At 37.6% G+C, this 13,586-nt stretch overlaps 1 protein-coding gene across 7 annotated transcripts in view; it reads right to left on the reverse strand.

The window, feature by feature from the left end:
- Positions 1–13,586, reverse strand: part of abcc9 (ATP-binding cassette, sub-family C (CFTR/MRP), member 9) — an 80,391-nt gene that overhangs the window by 33,001 nt on the left and 33,804 nt on the right. For 4 of the 7 annotated variants that reach the window (XR_013093969.1, XR_013093968.1, XR_191578.4 and 1 more), the window contains 5 exons: positions 11,628–11,700; positions 8,373–8,478; positions 6,753–6,791; positions 4,511–4,549; positions 17–118 (listed from right to left, as the gene is read on the reverse strand). Coding sequence is in view for 2 of the 7 variants with exons in the window: in XM_004566404.5 (XP_004566461.3) it covers positions 17–118; positions 4,511–4,549; positions 6,753–6,791; positions 8,373–8,478; positions 11,628–11,700 (359 nt within the window). In the remaining 5 variants the exon portion in view is untranslated. The remainder of the gene's footprint in view (positions 1–16; positions 119–4,510; positions 4,550–6,752; positions 6,792–8,372; positions 8,479–11,627; positions 11,701–13,586) is intronic. The other 3 variants (XR_013093970.1, XM_024805653.2, XR_001167893.4) reach the window with 2 other exon arrangements.

Here is a 13,586-nt window from a genome sequence, read left to right on the forward strand (position 1 = left end):
GCTGTGGGGTTCTCACCGCTGTTTGTTGAATGGACTACCGAAGGTGATGTTTTCCTCCACAGTAGCGTTGAGCAGCCAGGACTTCTGGGCAGCGTAGGCAACAGAGTTTCTGTTCTTGCTGTGTGCACCACAGGAAATAGAGGCAAACAGATACTAGGTAAAAAAAATGCAGGTCATGCATCCATAAAGCTTTAAAGAGCAGAAATACTGATCCACCTTCACAGCAATGTTGCTTACAGTTCAGCATCCTTATGATTGTTAAAGTATTTAGTTATTAATATAATAAGTCATTCACTAAGGAAAAGCTAACCTAAAAAAAGTAAAGCAATATTGTTTCTTGAACAAATAAAAATACTAGTGTTTAATTCCAACATTACGTTTTAAATATAAATTTTTAAGTTTAATCTGGGAATTTCTTTTTGTTCTCTAAAACCTCTCCATTGAATTCAGCACCATAATACAACATTGCAGCTTTATTTACAGTTATCAGTATGTAGCTTTTTGCTGTATCTAAAGGCTAAAGCTAACATAAGATCAGTACTCCTGTTCTGATCAGCTTTATGAAAGTGGGACCCAAACATAAAAACAAAAACAAAACGAGGAGGAAGAGAGGGAGGATTATGTTTGTAAATCTGTCAAACTCCACTGCAATGTAAAAACAACTTGTGAGATATGAGGGATAAATATGAAGGTCATGGATGAGGTTAATGATGAGCTGCAAATTATCAACAGTTAATAATGATAAAAAACAACATGACATCATCTACAGCAACACAATCATGAATACAAACATCAACACGTCAAAAACCACTGCTGGGAGTCTGAGCTGAGACCCGCTCTGGTGTGAAGTCGTTAATGAGGTCAGAGAGCTGTGATGATGACAGTTTTCTAATATTTTGTCTCTAAAAGTTGTTTTTTTCTCGTCCATATCTGGCTGTATAGTAAGTAATATATATAAACGTTTAGGATACCCGAATTCAGCCATTTCTCAGAACTGTACTGTCTTAAATTGTGCATATTCAGAGGTATAGATGAAATACAGGGAGTGCAGAATTATTAGGCAAATGAGTATTTGCTAAACCTAAACCACTATTAAAATAATTATTTCCGCTTATTGTAAGCAGCACGGTGGCACGGTGGTTAGCACTGTTATCGCACAGCAAGAAGGTCCTGAGTTCAATTCCACCATCAGGCCGGGGTCTTTCTGTGTGGAGTTTGCATGTTCTCCCCAGGGTGTACCCCGCCTCTCGCCCTATGACAGCTGGGATAGGCTCCAGCGCCCCCCGCGACCCTGAAAAGGATAAGCGGAAGCGAATGGATGGATGGATGGATGAGTATTTTGTCCACATCATCCTCTTCATGCATGTTGTCTTACTCCAAGCTGTATAGGCTCGAAAGCCTACTACCAATTAAGCATATTAGGTGATGTGCATCGCTGTAATGAGAAGGGGTGTGGTCTAATGACATCAACACCCTATATCAGGTGTGCATAATTATTAGGCAACGTCCTTTCCTTTGGCAAAATGGGTCAAAAGAAGGACTTGACAGGCTCAGAAAAGTCAAAAATAGTGAGATATCTTGCAGAGGGATGCAGCAGTCTCAAAATTGCAAAGCTTCTGAAGCGTGATCATCGAAGAATCAAGTGTTTCATTCAAAATAGTCAACAGGGTCGCAAGAAGCGTGTGGAAAAACCAAGGCGCAAAATAACTGCCCATGAACTGAGAAAAGTCAAGCGTGCAGCTGCCAAGATGCCACTTGCCACCAGTTTGGCCATATTTCAGAGCTGCAACATCACTGGAGTGCCCAAAAGCACAAGGTGTGCAATACTCAGAGACATGGCCAAGGTAAGAAAGGCTGAAAGACGACCACCACTGAACAAGACACACAAGCTGAAACGTCAAGACTGGGCCAAGAAATATCTCAAGACTGGTTTTTCTAAGGTTTTATGGACTGATGAAATGAGAGTGAGTCTTGATGGGCCAGATGGATGGGCCCGTGGCTGGATTGGTAAAGGGCAGAGAGCTCCAGTCCGACTCAGACGCCAGCAAGGTGGAGGTGGAGTACTGGTTTGGGCTGGTATCATCAAAGATGAGCTTGTGGGGCCTTTTCGGGTTGAGGATGGAGTCAAGCTCAACTCCCAGTCCTACTGCCAGTTTCTGGAAGACACCTTCTTCAAGCAGTGGTACAGGAAGAAGTCTGCATCCTTCAAGAAAAGCATGATTTTCATGCAGGACAATGCTCCATCACACGCGTCCAAGTACTCCACAGCGTGGCTGGCAAGAAAGGGTATAAAAGAAGAAAAACTAATGACATGGCCACCTTGTTCACCTGATCTGAACCCCATTGAGAACCTGTGGTCCATCATCAAATGTGAGATTTACAAGGAGGGAAAACAGTACACCTCTCTGAACAGTGTCTGGGAGGCTGTGGTTGCTGCTGCACGCAATGTTGATGGTGAACAGATCAAAACACTGACAGAATCCATGGATGGCAGGCTTTTGAGTGTCCTTGCAAAGAAAGGTGGCTATATTGGTCACTGATTTGTTGTTGTTTTGTTTTTGAATGTCAGAAATGTATATTTGTGAATGTGGAGATGTTATATTGGTTTCACTGGTAAAAATAAATAATTGAAATGGGTATATATTTGTTTTTTGTTAAGTTGCCTAATAATTATGCACAGTAATAGTCACCTGCACACACAGATATCCCCCTAAAATAGCTAAAACTAAAAACAAACTAAGAACTACTTCCAAAAACATTCAGCTTTGATATTAATGAGTTTTTTGGGTTCATTGAGAACATGGTTGTTGTTCAATAATAAAAATTATTCCTCAAAAATACAACTTGCCTAATAATTCTGCACTCCCTGTATAGACCCTGTTAGAAAGTCTATTATACAGCTGGCTCCTTGAGGTGGCAGTGTAAGGAGTCTTTGGGTGCTGCTTAGGCTTAATTACTGATTGTCTACATGTGATGAGGTGTTGGTTAAGGGGTGCCTGAGGTTGTCTAAGAGGGAACAATACATCTTTGCTGATTTCATCTTAAACTTAGTAATTGATGGGATTATGTAAAGCAAATAATCCCAGTATATGCTGTTGTACGTCCAAAACTGGAAACACCATTCAAAGCCTGAAAATGAAAGTCACCAGTGTGCAAACATTTCTAGTTTTTGCATACCATTTTTTAATTATCTAACAATTTGTCAAAAAAAATCCCATTTCTCATCTAATTTTTTCATATTTATGGTTGGGGTATCCTTCAGCTGTGGTTTTTCTTTCTCTGGCCTTGTTCCTCTGACACAGGTTTGTTGTTAAAACTTTAAATCAACTAGCAAGGTTATAAGTCTAATACTTTTATTTATTTTTATGATCTAGATTTTACAAAATTCACAAAATGCTTCGCCCATTTGAGGGAATGAGAAGGCTCCAGTGGACTAATTAACAGACAAAAAAAGGGGGAAAAGTTCTAATTAAAATTTTCTTTTGAACCTGTTGGCATGCCTACAATTTTTATTCTATAACCATCATATTACCCTCAAATCATAAGAAAATTAATCTTCTTACCAACAAAGTCTTCCTCAAAGTCACCACATGTATATTTTTTGATCTGAAGCCATTAGATTGAGAGGTCTGTCATCCAACTGCCACTGTCAACAAACCGCTATTATAAATAAACTTTTTTGGAGAAAAAAAGTAATAAAGTGGCCAGCTCCCGTTTTCTTATTTGGTGCTATCTTCTAGCAGAAATATCGCAATTGCATCAGAAAGTCTGTTTATAGTCTGTTTATTTGTTTGTTTGGTTTTTGTTTGTTTTTTTGAATGGGGGGGTCCAATGACTCCCAGCAATAAAAACAAAAACAACAGACGGCACGTGAACAAAAAGCAACACAATGAGCAGAACACTCTCTGAAGGCTGACGGTCCTGAACACACACAATATGACCTGATGTAGCAAAATCATTTAAGAAAGAAAGAATAAACCAATAAGTGATCCATCTGTGGTTCCTCATTAAGCTGCTGTCTTACTGAACTTGGTTCAGGTTTAACCTCAATCACATTTCAAGTCCTCATAAGCATTAGATAAAGAAAATCTCTGTATTTAAAAAGTTAAAATAATGAAACGCTTACTGGACGTTTTACCTCTTTACAAAACAAAAGAAAAAATCAATAAAAGTAAAATAATGTTGCATTAATAAACTGGCAACCTTGCATTGCTTTTTAATTTCAGTATTATAAGCTGTGTATTCACTAAAGAATTATGTTTTTTGTCTATGACTAACACTATATAATATTTATTTATATAGGTATAGAAAAGACAGCTTATATATATGTGTTCAAGAACAACAACCTGGCTATTTGCAAAATGGCAACTTCTTCTGAGGCACAGTAACACTGACAAATGGGGTTAAAACTGAAAGAGGAGGAGAAGCAGAGGAGAAAGAAGAGGAGGTGAGACTGAGGGGTCAAAGGGTCACATCATTCTGAGGTCGAGACCAGAAGAAGAGCGAGTACCTCCTGATGTCTTCGTCAGACTCCTCTGCCTCTGACCAACTGTCAAAGTCAGTGTGTTAGAATTAGCCTGCTGCCGTCCACTGCATGTATATTTGCGCTTACGTGTGAACACAAGGACAAGACCACCGCAACAAAAGCAAAGCGATAACAAAACACAAAAGATGAGCTGCTGCTTCGCTTTTTAAGGAGGAAAACCAAAAGCACGAAGAAGAAAAAAACATGAAAACAAATGGAAGAGTCATGTCAAACCCCAGCCTGCCAGCTGTTAACTGAATTAACCTTCCCACCCAGAAAAGAAGGGCTGTGTAAGTGATGCAGTCATTGTCTGTCTGTGATAATTAGGTTTTGTGGCTTCCTCGACAATGAGGTCGTGTATTTTCTGCGACTGAGAGTGTGCTTGTGTAAGAATCATATCCCAGCTTAAACGAGCACAGGCATAAACAGAAGAGCCTTCAACAAACAGAGAATCTTCAATCCAACTGCTAAATCAAGCCTATTTACAGAAGGACGTGCAGCATCAAATACGCCCCGACTGCACTTTAAAAAGTATCCAGCCCTCACTCTCCGCTCATGCTAATTTAAGCTCAGAGACATTTTCAGTGTTACTTTAAGGATGTACTGTTTCTTGTTCTCCAGCTCCAGTACTATTGGAGGACTAGTAATAGAGTTAGTAGAGTAGAGTTGAAAGGTTTACATTTCAAAAATTACATGGTTGTCAAAAGTCATACACAAAAGTCAGCTAATATATTTAAAAATAGTGAGTGAGAATCTGGCAAGAGGAGTGCTAGAACAAAGAAAAACAGTGCAACACTGTATAAACCTATAGAATAATGACGTGTTCAGTTTAATCAAAATCAATGATTGATGTAATAAATATGCATAGATGAGCAAATAGTCTTTTCTGTTTCTTGCATGTCAATGAATATTCGATTTTACTGTTACATCTACAGTTTAACAAGACATGAAAAATGAGTAAAACCAAATTAGCTTTGAAAAAAAGAGAAAAGTTTAAAAGCATCATGTGTAGAGAGGCTGCAGAGAGGACAGCATTTATACTTCTGAGTTTCGTACGTGGTGTGTGTTATTTATTATGTTTGTTTTATTTTAAACAGCTGTAAGAAACTAAATAACACATAAATTATCTTCTCTTGCAATTAGTTTCTCAATATGTAACACTGTAATGTAACAATTTAATATTTTTAGATTAGTCTTATGACATTACAAAAACATTACAACAGCGGCAAGAGTTACGCAAGTTTCAGACCCTTCTCAGATGGTTTGGTCACTCTAAGAGCTTTCAGTGTGTTAAACTTCTGTACTGGTTCTCTTGGCTCATGGAAATCAGTTTAACCACTGAATAACATAAAGTAATCGATCCATCAGGCATGTGTTACGACGATACAGTCTGAATGTTGTAGCTATCCTGCTACAACATTCAGACTGATTAATGTCTCTGCATCAAAGCAGAACCAAACAGTGAATGTCCCATTCCTCTGAGGCCATCATCAGCCAAGAGCATCAGACATCCTAATGTAAGGATAAAAATTGTGTTCCTTCAACATTTGAGAGAAATATGAATGTACTGATAATTATGTGGCTTCCACAGATCTCCAATATTAACCTCACTCTCCAACTTCAGGCTAAACCTCAGTGCTGCCACTCAGTACAAACGTGCAGCAGATTTTAGAGTAAAAACTCTCAATGACAGCTGTGCATGTCCACGTTGTTCTTTTCCGAATTTCAGTGCAATTTTGCACTAACTCAGCAAACACCAGATAGAAAGTGTCCTTGGTAAACTCAGAAACTGCTTTACCTGATATCAGCACTGGTTTCTGTAGGGCTCGTGAACCACAGCCGATCACACCTTCAGATTACTTCCTAATGCGATTTACTTACTTAACCTTCATAACACACGGTGAGCAATAAAAAAAAATCATCCAAACTGCTAAATGTAAACGTTGAAAGGCATAAAAAATGATATGGAATGATTTGTAACCTCTTTATATTAAACTGATGGGGAAATGCTGTGCTCAGTGAGCAGTGAAAGATGGCAGTTACCTTTTTGGGTGTAATAAAAAATTATGACTAATAAATTAATTTAACACCAAGAAGATACTCGTGCTTTTGCCAATATACCCCTTTAAAATAACATGAGGGTATGCAAGTGAGAAAATAGTACCTATTTTCAAGCCTAAGTATTTACAGTCTGTGTTTAAATGACTGTAGACCAGAGAGAAGGTACCTTATGTTCCCCTCGTGGATCACCTCACAATCAGGCTGCCTGATATGGCAAGAAAGCAGAAGGTAAAGGGAAAGAAACCACACACACACACACACACACAACCACACACAACCACACACACACACAACCACACACACACACTGGTTAGTGTGCAAAGACAATATAAGAATATAAAGACAGATATATAGGCGATAGAAATTCAAAAATCCTCTAAAAAAAAAGCAACTGAAACTTGAATTACAGAAAGAAAATGAGTCGTAGTCACAGGACAGTTGTCTAATATGACGGCGCACACTGCAGACACCTACAGCAACCTTTTGTTTCCATTTCCAGCTTCACATTGCACATTAAAAATCTGTGTATGAATGTCATGGTATTTGGGGATTTTTAAATGACTTCTTTCATTTCTTTAATGACTTTAGTTGTGGTCAATCATGGTCAATGAGAAGTTAACAGGCCTAAACTTCTGACCACAGCTCTACATAAACACTTATGTTTATTCAAGTAACCTCCCAATTTTAACACTGTGGGTGAAACTCCTGAGTGAACCACTAAAAGTGTGAAACTGTCAGGACATTGAGAAAAACTGATCACAATTATGGAAGCAACTGAGATGTTACAAATGACCAGTGTTATCTCAGAACTTCTCTTCAATTAGCATAAGACACAGTAGAAACCAGGAAGTCCTTTCCTCTAATAATAAAATGTCCAGAGACGACAAACACAGCTGACCTCTATGTGTCGTAGAAATGGCTCATTCCTGAAAGTGAAAGCAGAATCACCTTCAGGCTTTGAGGCTATGAGATCTGCTTATTACCAAATATCCTCCTCGTAATTGATTCAGCCAGTGTCATTTGGTGTTTGTGAGGCTGAAGAACCAGTTTGTCTTTTGCAGTTTAATTAAATAATAAAATGAATGAAAGCATCTTTGGTGTAACTCAATATCCCCCATATTTTAGCGAATGAATGGCAATTACATTAAACTCGGGGAGAACATAATGCTTTTAAACATCATAGTTTGACTGTAACTGAGTCGTCCATAATTGATTTTATAAATGGAAAGCTTTCCAGAGGAGAAGCTGACAGATCCCAGATGACCACGAGAGCGGCAAATTAAATGACAGTGAATGTCGCTGCTGGACGTTTGACACTAACGAGCCAGTAATTGATTCTTCTCGTTACTGTCAGCATTACTCTGTGCACAGACAAGAGATTATTAGTTTACATTTGTTCCCAATCATGGTCATGAAGACGTACTATATGCGGCCAGATGTGTAAAATAAAAATGGCGTGAAACAAAAACAACTGAAAGTACTTAACTGTTTGACTAAACAAAATAAAATGAGAAATATGAGATTATCATTCTGATACATAAAAAAAAAATTAAAAGGTTTATACACATAGAAACACATAGAAAGAACAGAAGAAATTTCAAATATCATCATATACAAAATACAAAGCTTTTAGAACATGGGTTCCACTTCCTCTATTTAATTATTTGCAGCACACCAAAACAGCTACTGTATTTATTTATTATTAATCCACCAGCTTTGGATCCTCTGTTACATTTAACAGATTCTTGCATATTAGATACTAAGTACTTATAAAATATTTTCTTACTTGCTCCAGTAGACTCCCCCCTCGATGGCTTGCATTTCTCCAAGCATGGCCAGCAGCAGGGAGGATTTCCCACAACCCACCTGGCCCACGATCATTGTCAGCTGACCTGAGATAGAATGAAATGAAAAAGGTGGTGATGGTAAACTAGCTAGAAACTCAGTTAATCTCCTAAAGCCACCATTTCACTGGTGGCCCACATGGAGAAAGGATTAGGTGTTCTTTTAGCCACATGCTAAACAGACTCTTTGCAGTCACGTAACGAACTAAAAAAAACCTTTACTGCTTCCATGGCAGTTAAGAGGGTAAGTATGAGCCAGGTTTAGCTAATGAAAAGTAGATGTTGTGATAGTTTGCTGGTGCGTGTTAACACAATGCCAAAATCTTCCCAGGAGGGGACATCTCAGAAAATTCAAACTATGCAATACTCAGAGAAATTCCAAAAAATCAAAGACCTACATCTCAAACTCTGCAGGCCTTAGTTAAAATTCATGACAAAACAATCAGCCAAATACTGAAGAGGCATGATGGTCTGGAATGGTTGCAATGTTACATCTGAACAAACAATGTGGAGATGTTTGGACATAATGCACAGCACCACAGCATGTCAGCGCATACACTTCATACCAGCACCTTGCACTTACTGAGTCAACCATGAAATCTTCTGTATGCAAAAGTATTGTAGAGTCAAATGTGAGGCCATGTGTCCGACAGCTAAAGTTTGCACCAATGAAAGTCACCCTGACTGAAATCCCACCCTACAAGCTTTTGAATCATGCAGTGTACTTAGTACTTCGTTTTTCAGATGACTGCATAGAGTTATGTGAAAGCTTCATTTTTCCACGATTGCAGACGATGAAGTGTAACACCTGTTTTAAAAACAAGTTGGGAGGCTGTGGAAAATCTAAATGACAACAATGATTTTCAAATCTCACAGATGTTATTCACAACTGCGCATAGAAAACAAATTGAGTTTAGACTGAGAAAATGTACGATCGATGGCAGCAACAGGTCTGGAACTGATTCTCAGATTAAGATTCATACGTTTGACGATTACATTTTTCAGATGAAAGATTTTTAATTTGGGGGTAGTTGTATAAAAGGGGGGTGGGCATGACCTGAACCCAAACCTAACCTTGCCTTTAACTCTAGCTAAATTTATCTGGTGGATGCTACTTTATTACAGAGTAAGGCACACTGTAACCTTTTAATATTTAAATATTCATGATTCTGTAAGAAGACTATATGTCATAAGATGTTTCAATAACTTGAAAATTGTATGTTAATGAGAATCTGAGGCATTAAATGTGGAGGGCAGGTTAACCATTTAGAAACCCCGCTACTTACTGACATCAACAATACACCCCGCTCATAATCTCTCAGATAACAATCAAGGTAATCTATAAATATGATTACAAGAAACTTTCAGACAAAACCAGTCAAACTAAGCTTAAAAGGAGCTCAGATCTACTATTTGTTTATTATTCCTTATCCCCTAAATGCAAGCAGCCACTGTGAGCTGAAAGTCTGTAATGACTCTAAAACAAACTGAAAAACGCACAAACATAACACTCCAGTTACTCCGAACAACATTACACCAGCACTTGGCAGGACAACAAATCCTGGTTGTCTTAGTAGTAGCATGACTGGGATGGCAAGCAAGTCACTTCCCGAGGGAAACTGCGTGTGTGTCCGTCTGTGTGCGTGTAAGACATACTATACAGTCCATTTGTTAACAGCTTCATCAACATGGTCTCCTGACACTCAGTGTTTCAGTTACAGGAGTGCAGAATTACCGCAGCTCTCGGTGTAACAGCAGCATCATGTATACTAAAACAGTGTTTGTCACACTGAAACAGTAAAGAAAAAAGATAAGCTCAAAACTTCCTGTGATCTTAAATCTCAAAAACTAGATTTTAAAACAAGAAGAGAAACGTTACAGCGAACAGAGCCACCATAAGAAAGTGAAAGGCAGCAGATGTATTAAAATACGCAATGATATGAGTGAGATCCTTCCCTGTGGATGTATGCTTCTAAATTTAAAACACTTGGCAGAGTCAGTATCTGGCTGTGATTGCATGTATTTATTTAAACACTGATACTGCTTTAATACACAAAGCAGCATTTAATGTTATAAAGTTCTTAACAAATTTTAGACCGCCACCGAATATAAGGTTTGTGACAAAACCAACCTAAATTTACAGTTTCTCTAATGGTTAATCCACCAGTGTGCACAAACTCTTTAATCAAAATGATATTTTTAATGGTAAAAATAGGTCATGTTGATCATTTTTTTCATATTTACAGTTTTAATTTTTTTAAAGCAAAAAAGTTTGTCACATTTTTAAAAAAATGAATAAATGTAACAATAATATATTTTTTTCCTTCTTAAATTAACCTGAACAGAAAAATTAATTTCATCGGTGAAATGGTATGCCAGCTTAAATGTGGGTATAAAAACATAAATTCAGTATTATTTGTCTAACACATAACAACATAATGTTTACCTATAGATTTCTGAAATATTTGTGTTTTCCTGTTTACATGACAGGTGGTCTAATACATTTGTTAAGCACCGTATATCATATAAAAACAAGTGTTTTTATATAGCAAATTCTAAAAGAACTGGGTCTGACAAATATCCACATTACAAAACATTAAAGAGAAAATATGATACACATCAAATATGAATATGTAACCAAAATATTAGTAAAATAAAAGAAAGTAAAAATCAAATGCTAAAATATTAAACACCTACCAGCCATTTGGCTGGAAGGTGGGTTTTAAAGGTAGAAAAGCCAAATGGCTGCTCTCTGGGACTCTAATTAAGGCTAAATTATGCTTGTAGCCTATAAAGTGATATATATAAAATAAAACAGGTCCCAAAAACAGAACTTTGAGGTACACCAAATCTAACTGTTGAAGAACAAACCTCAAATGTCACGACATCTAAGAGAATTAAAAGAAAGGAAGAGTATGAGGAGAAGAATCAGCAAGGTTAGGTTCAGGACAGAAATGATTAGGTTTGATGCATCATATATAACATATGTCAAACCCTTTTTATTTCAACAAAGTTTCACTTAATAGCTGTATAGGTATACACTCTTAAGGCATTGTAAACCTCTTATGTTTTGAGCACATTGCGTTTACATATAATGAAATATATGCAACATAAACAAAATTTCCATTGCCACATACTAGAGTTTCTCCTTATACAAACCTGAACTTTAAAGTATTCTACCTGTCGTCTAGTCTTACCTGTTGGGATCCGGATGTTGATGTCCGACAGTGTCAACAGGTTATTTCCCCAGGTGAAGGATCCACCCGTGACCTACACAGAGAAATAAAAAATAAAAAGATCAGAAGGTAACAAAAGGGTTATACTACTAAAGTGCGCTAAAGTGCTTTTTTTCCCAGCACATGACTCTCAGTAAATTCCCATTATGCAACATGAATACGTGCTGTTTTCTTGTTACGTGTGAACCCACTGGAGCAAAGGACATGACCCACTTTACGCCCCGACCCAGAGTTTAAGAAATGCTAACAGTAAGTGCATTGCAGCGAACACTGCTGAGATAACACACACACTGGGCTCGTGGCATGAGGGACACCAAACCAAATGTCATCCTGTGACGCATTTCACATCAAGTTCACTTTGGTGAATGCTGACAAATAAAAATCTGTTACACAAGAGGGACAGGTGCTACAGCTCTGTTTTGTCAGTGCAAGATGTGTGAAGGCCTGATCCACTCACACTTCAGTAGGAGATTACGGTCAGTGTCATCGATGCAGCCAAAAAATCACAGGTTTGCATTAAAAGGCCTGACAGGCTATATAATATACAGTATGTATTCATGGTTTCCGATAAGTTCACCATCCAAACAAGTTGTTCTTTGGTTCTACGACACGTGTTTTACAGCCTGTGTATTAAATCTGAAAGACTGAAGCTAAATATAACAAAATGTGGTCAATTTACATTTTTATTGGACCAAATGTAAATTTCTAACCATGGGATTTTGACACCGTCCGACACAAATACAATCGAAGTGCAACTAATGACTTTAATGGTAGTGTTATGGCCTAGTGGAAAATCTATTAAAGACTTCCCTTTAAAGACAAGCTTTTAGACATTAACCAAAAATGAATGAATGATAATTACTTCCATTTCCATTTGTATAATCAGTTACCCCCAGTAAGCATAGCTGGATGAGTCTTATGAAAAGGAATTTACTTTATTTTCCATTACTGACTCAAAAAAGGTCAACACAAGAAAGAACAGAAGGATTCAGCTTCCTCGGCTTGGTTAGAAATCACCTTTGATGAAATGGAAACAATGAAAATCAGTCAGCTGATTGAAACACACATGTTCACTGGAAATTTAGACTGAAGAGGGATGGAATAAAGGATCATGACCCTCCGCTCATTGCTTCTTCACGACGTGGCATTAAAGCAAGATCAAATGGAAGAAGTCTTAAATTTAAGCTCCACTATCAATGAAATTTCTTTTTGAAAGCTTCATTATTTGTGTCCAGAAACCCGCCGATCAGCACGTAGCAGACTTGTGTATCTAATCCCTCGTCTATATCCCTTCATGCATGGAGTTTGTTTACATTCCTCCCATCTGTTGCATTTATTTATTTTTATTATTTTATGCAGGGACACCCCCTGAAACGCAAACTTTCTTCAAAGCTTCCTTTTCCCAATGACCCGATCCCAAAGGAATCAAGAATATAAGAGCATCATAAGATGATGAAAGATCTCTTTTAAAAGATTATAGCACCAAAAATAAAGATTATAATATTTAGACATTGTTTTACACTGAGTGACTAAGAAACAAATACACCTCAATTGAGCAGGCTGTTCATGCATGACCACCAAAACACACATGGGAAATCTCAGATGTATGTCCATGCTCCTGAGCAAAAGTAAACAACCAAGATTACAAAAAGCAGGATGAGGTATATAAAAATGGAAAGCAAGTTAAGATACTATCAACAATTTGACAAGGGAGGAAGGAGAAAGGACAGGGAGAGGAGATGTGCAAAAAGGGGAGTGAAAATAAAAAGATGAGATTTTGCTGAGAGCAGATAAATGTAGTCAAAATATTTAATAGAAAATGTGCAGCTGCAGGAAATGGGCCTGGTGATATGTAAATATGACAATGAACAAAACAAAAGACTGACAGATAAGAAATATAAAAAACAAGATGAACCCTGG

This window comes from Maylandia zebra, linkage group LG17 (assembly GCF_041146795.1).
Source record: "Maylandia zebra isolate NMK-2024a linkage group LG17, Mzebra_GT3a, whole genome shotgun sequence".
NCBI lineage: Eukaryota > Metazoa > Chordata > Actinopteri > Cichliformes > Cichlidae > Maylandia > Maylandia zebra.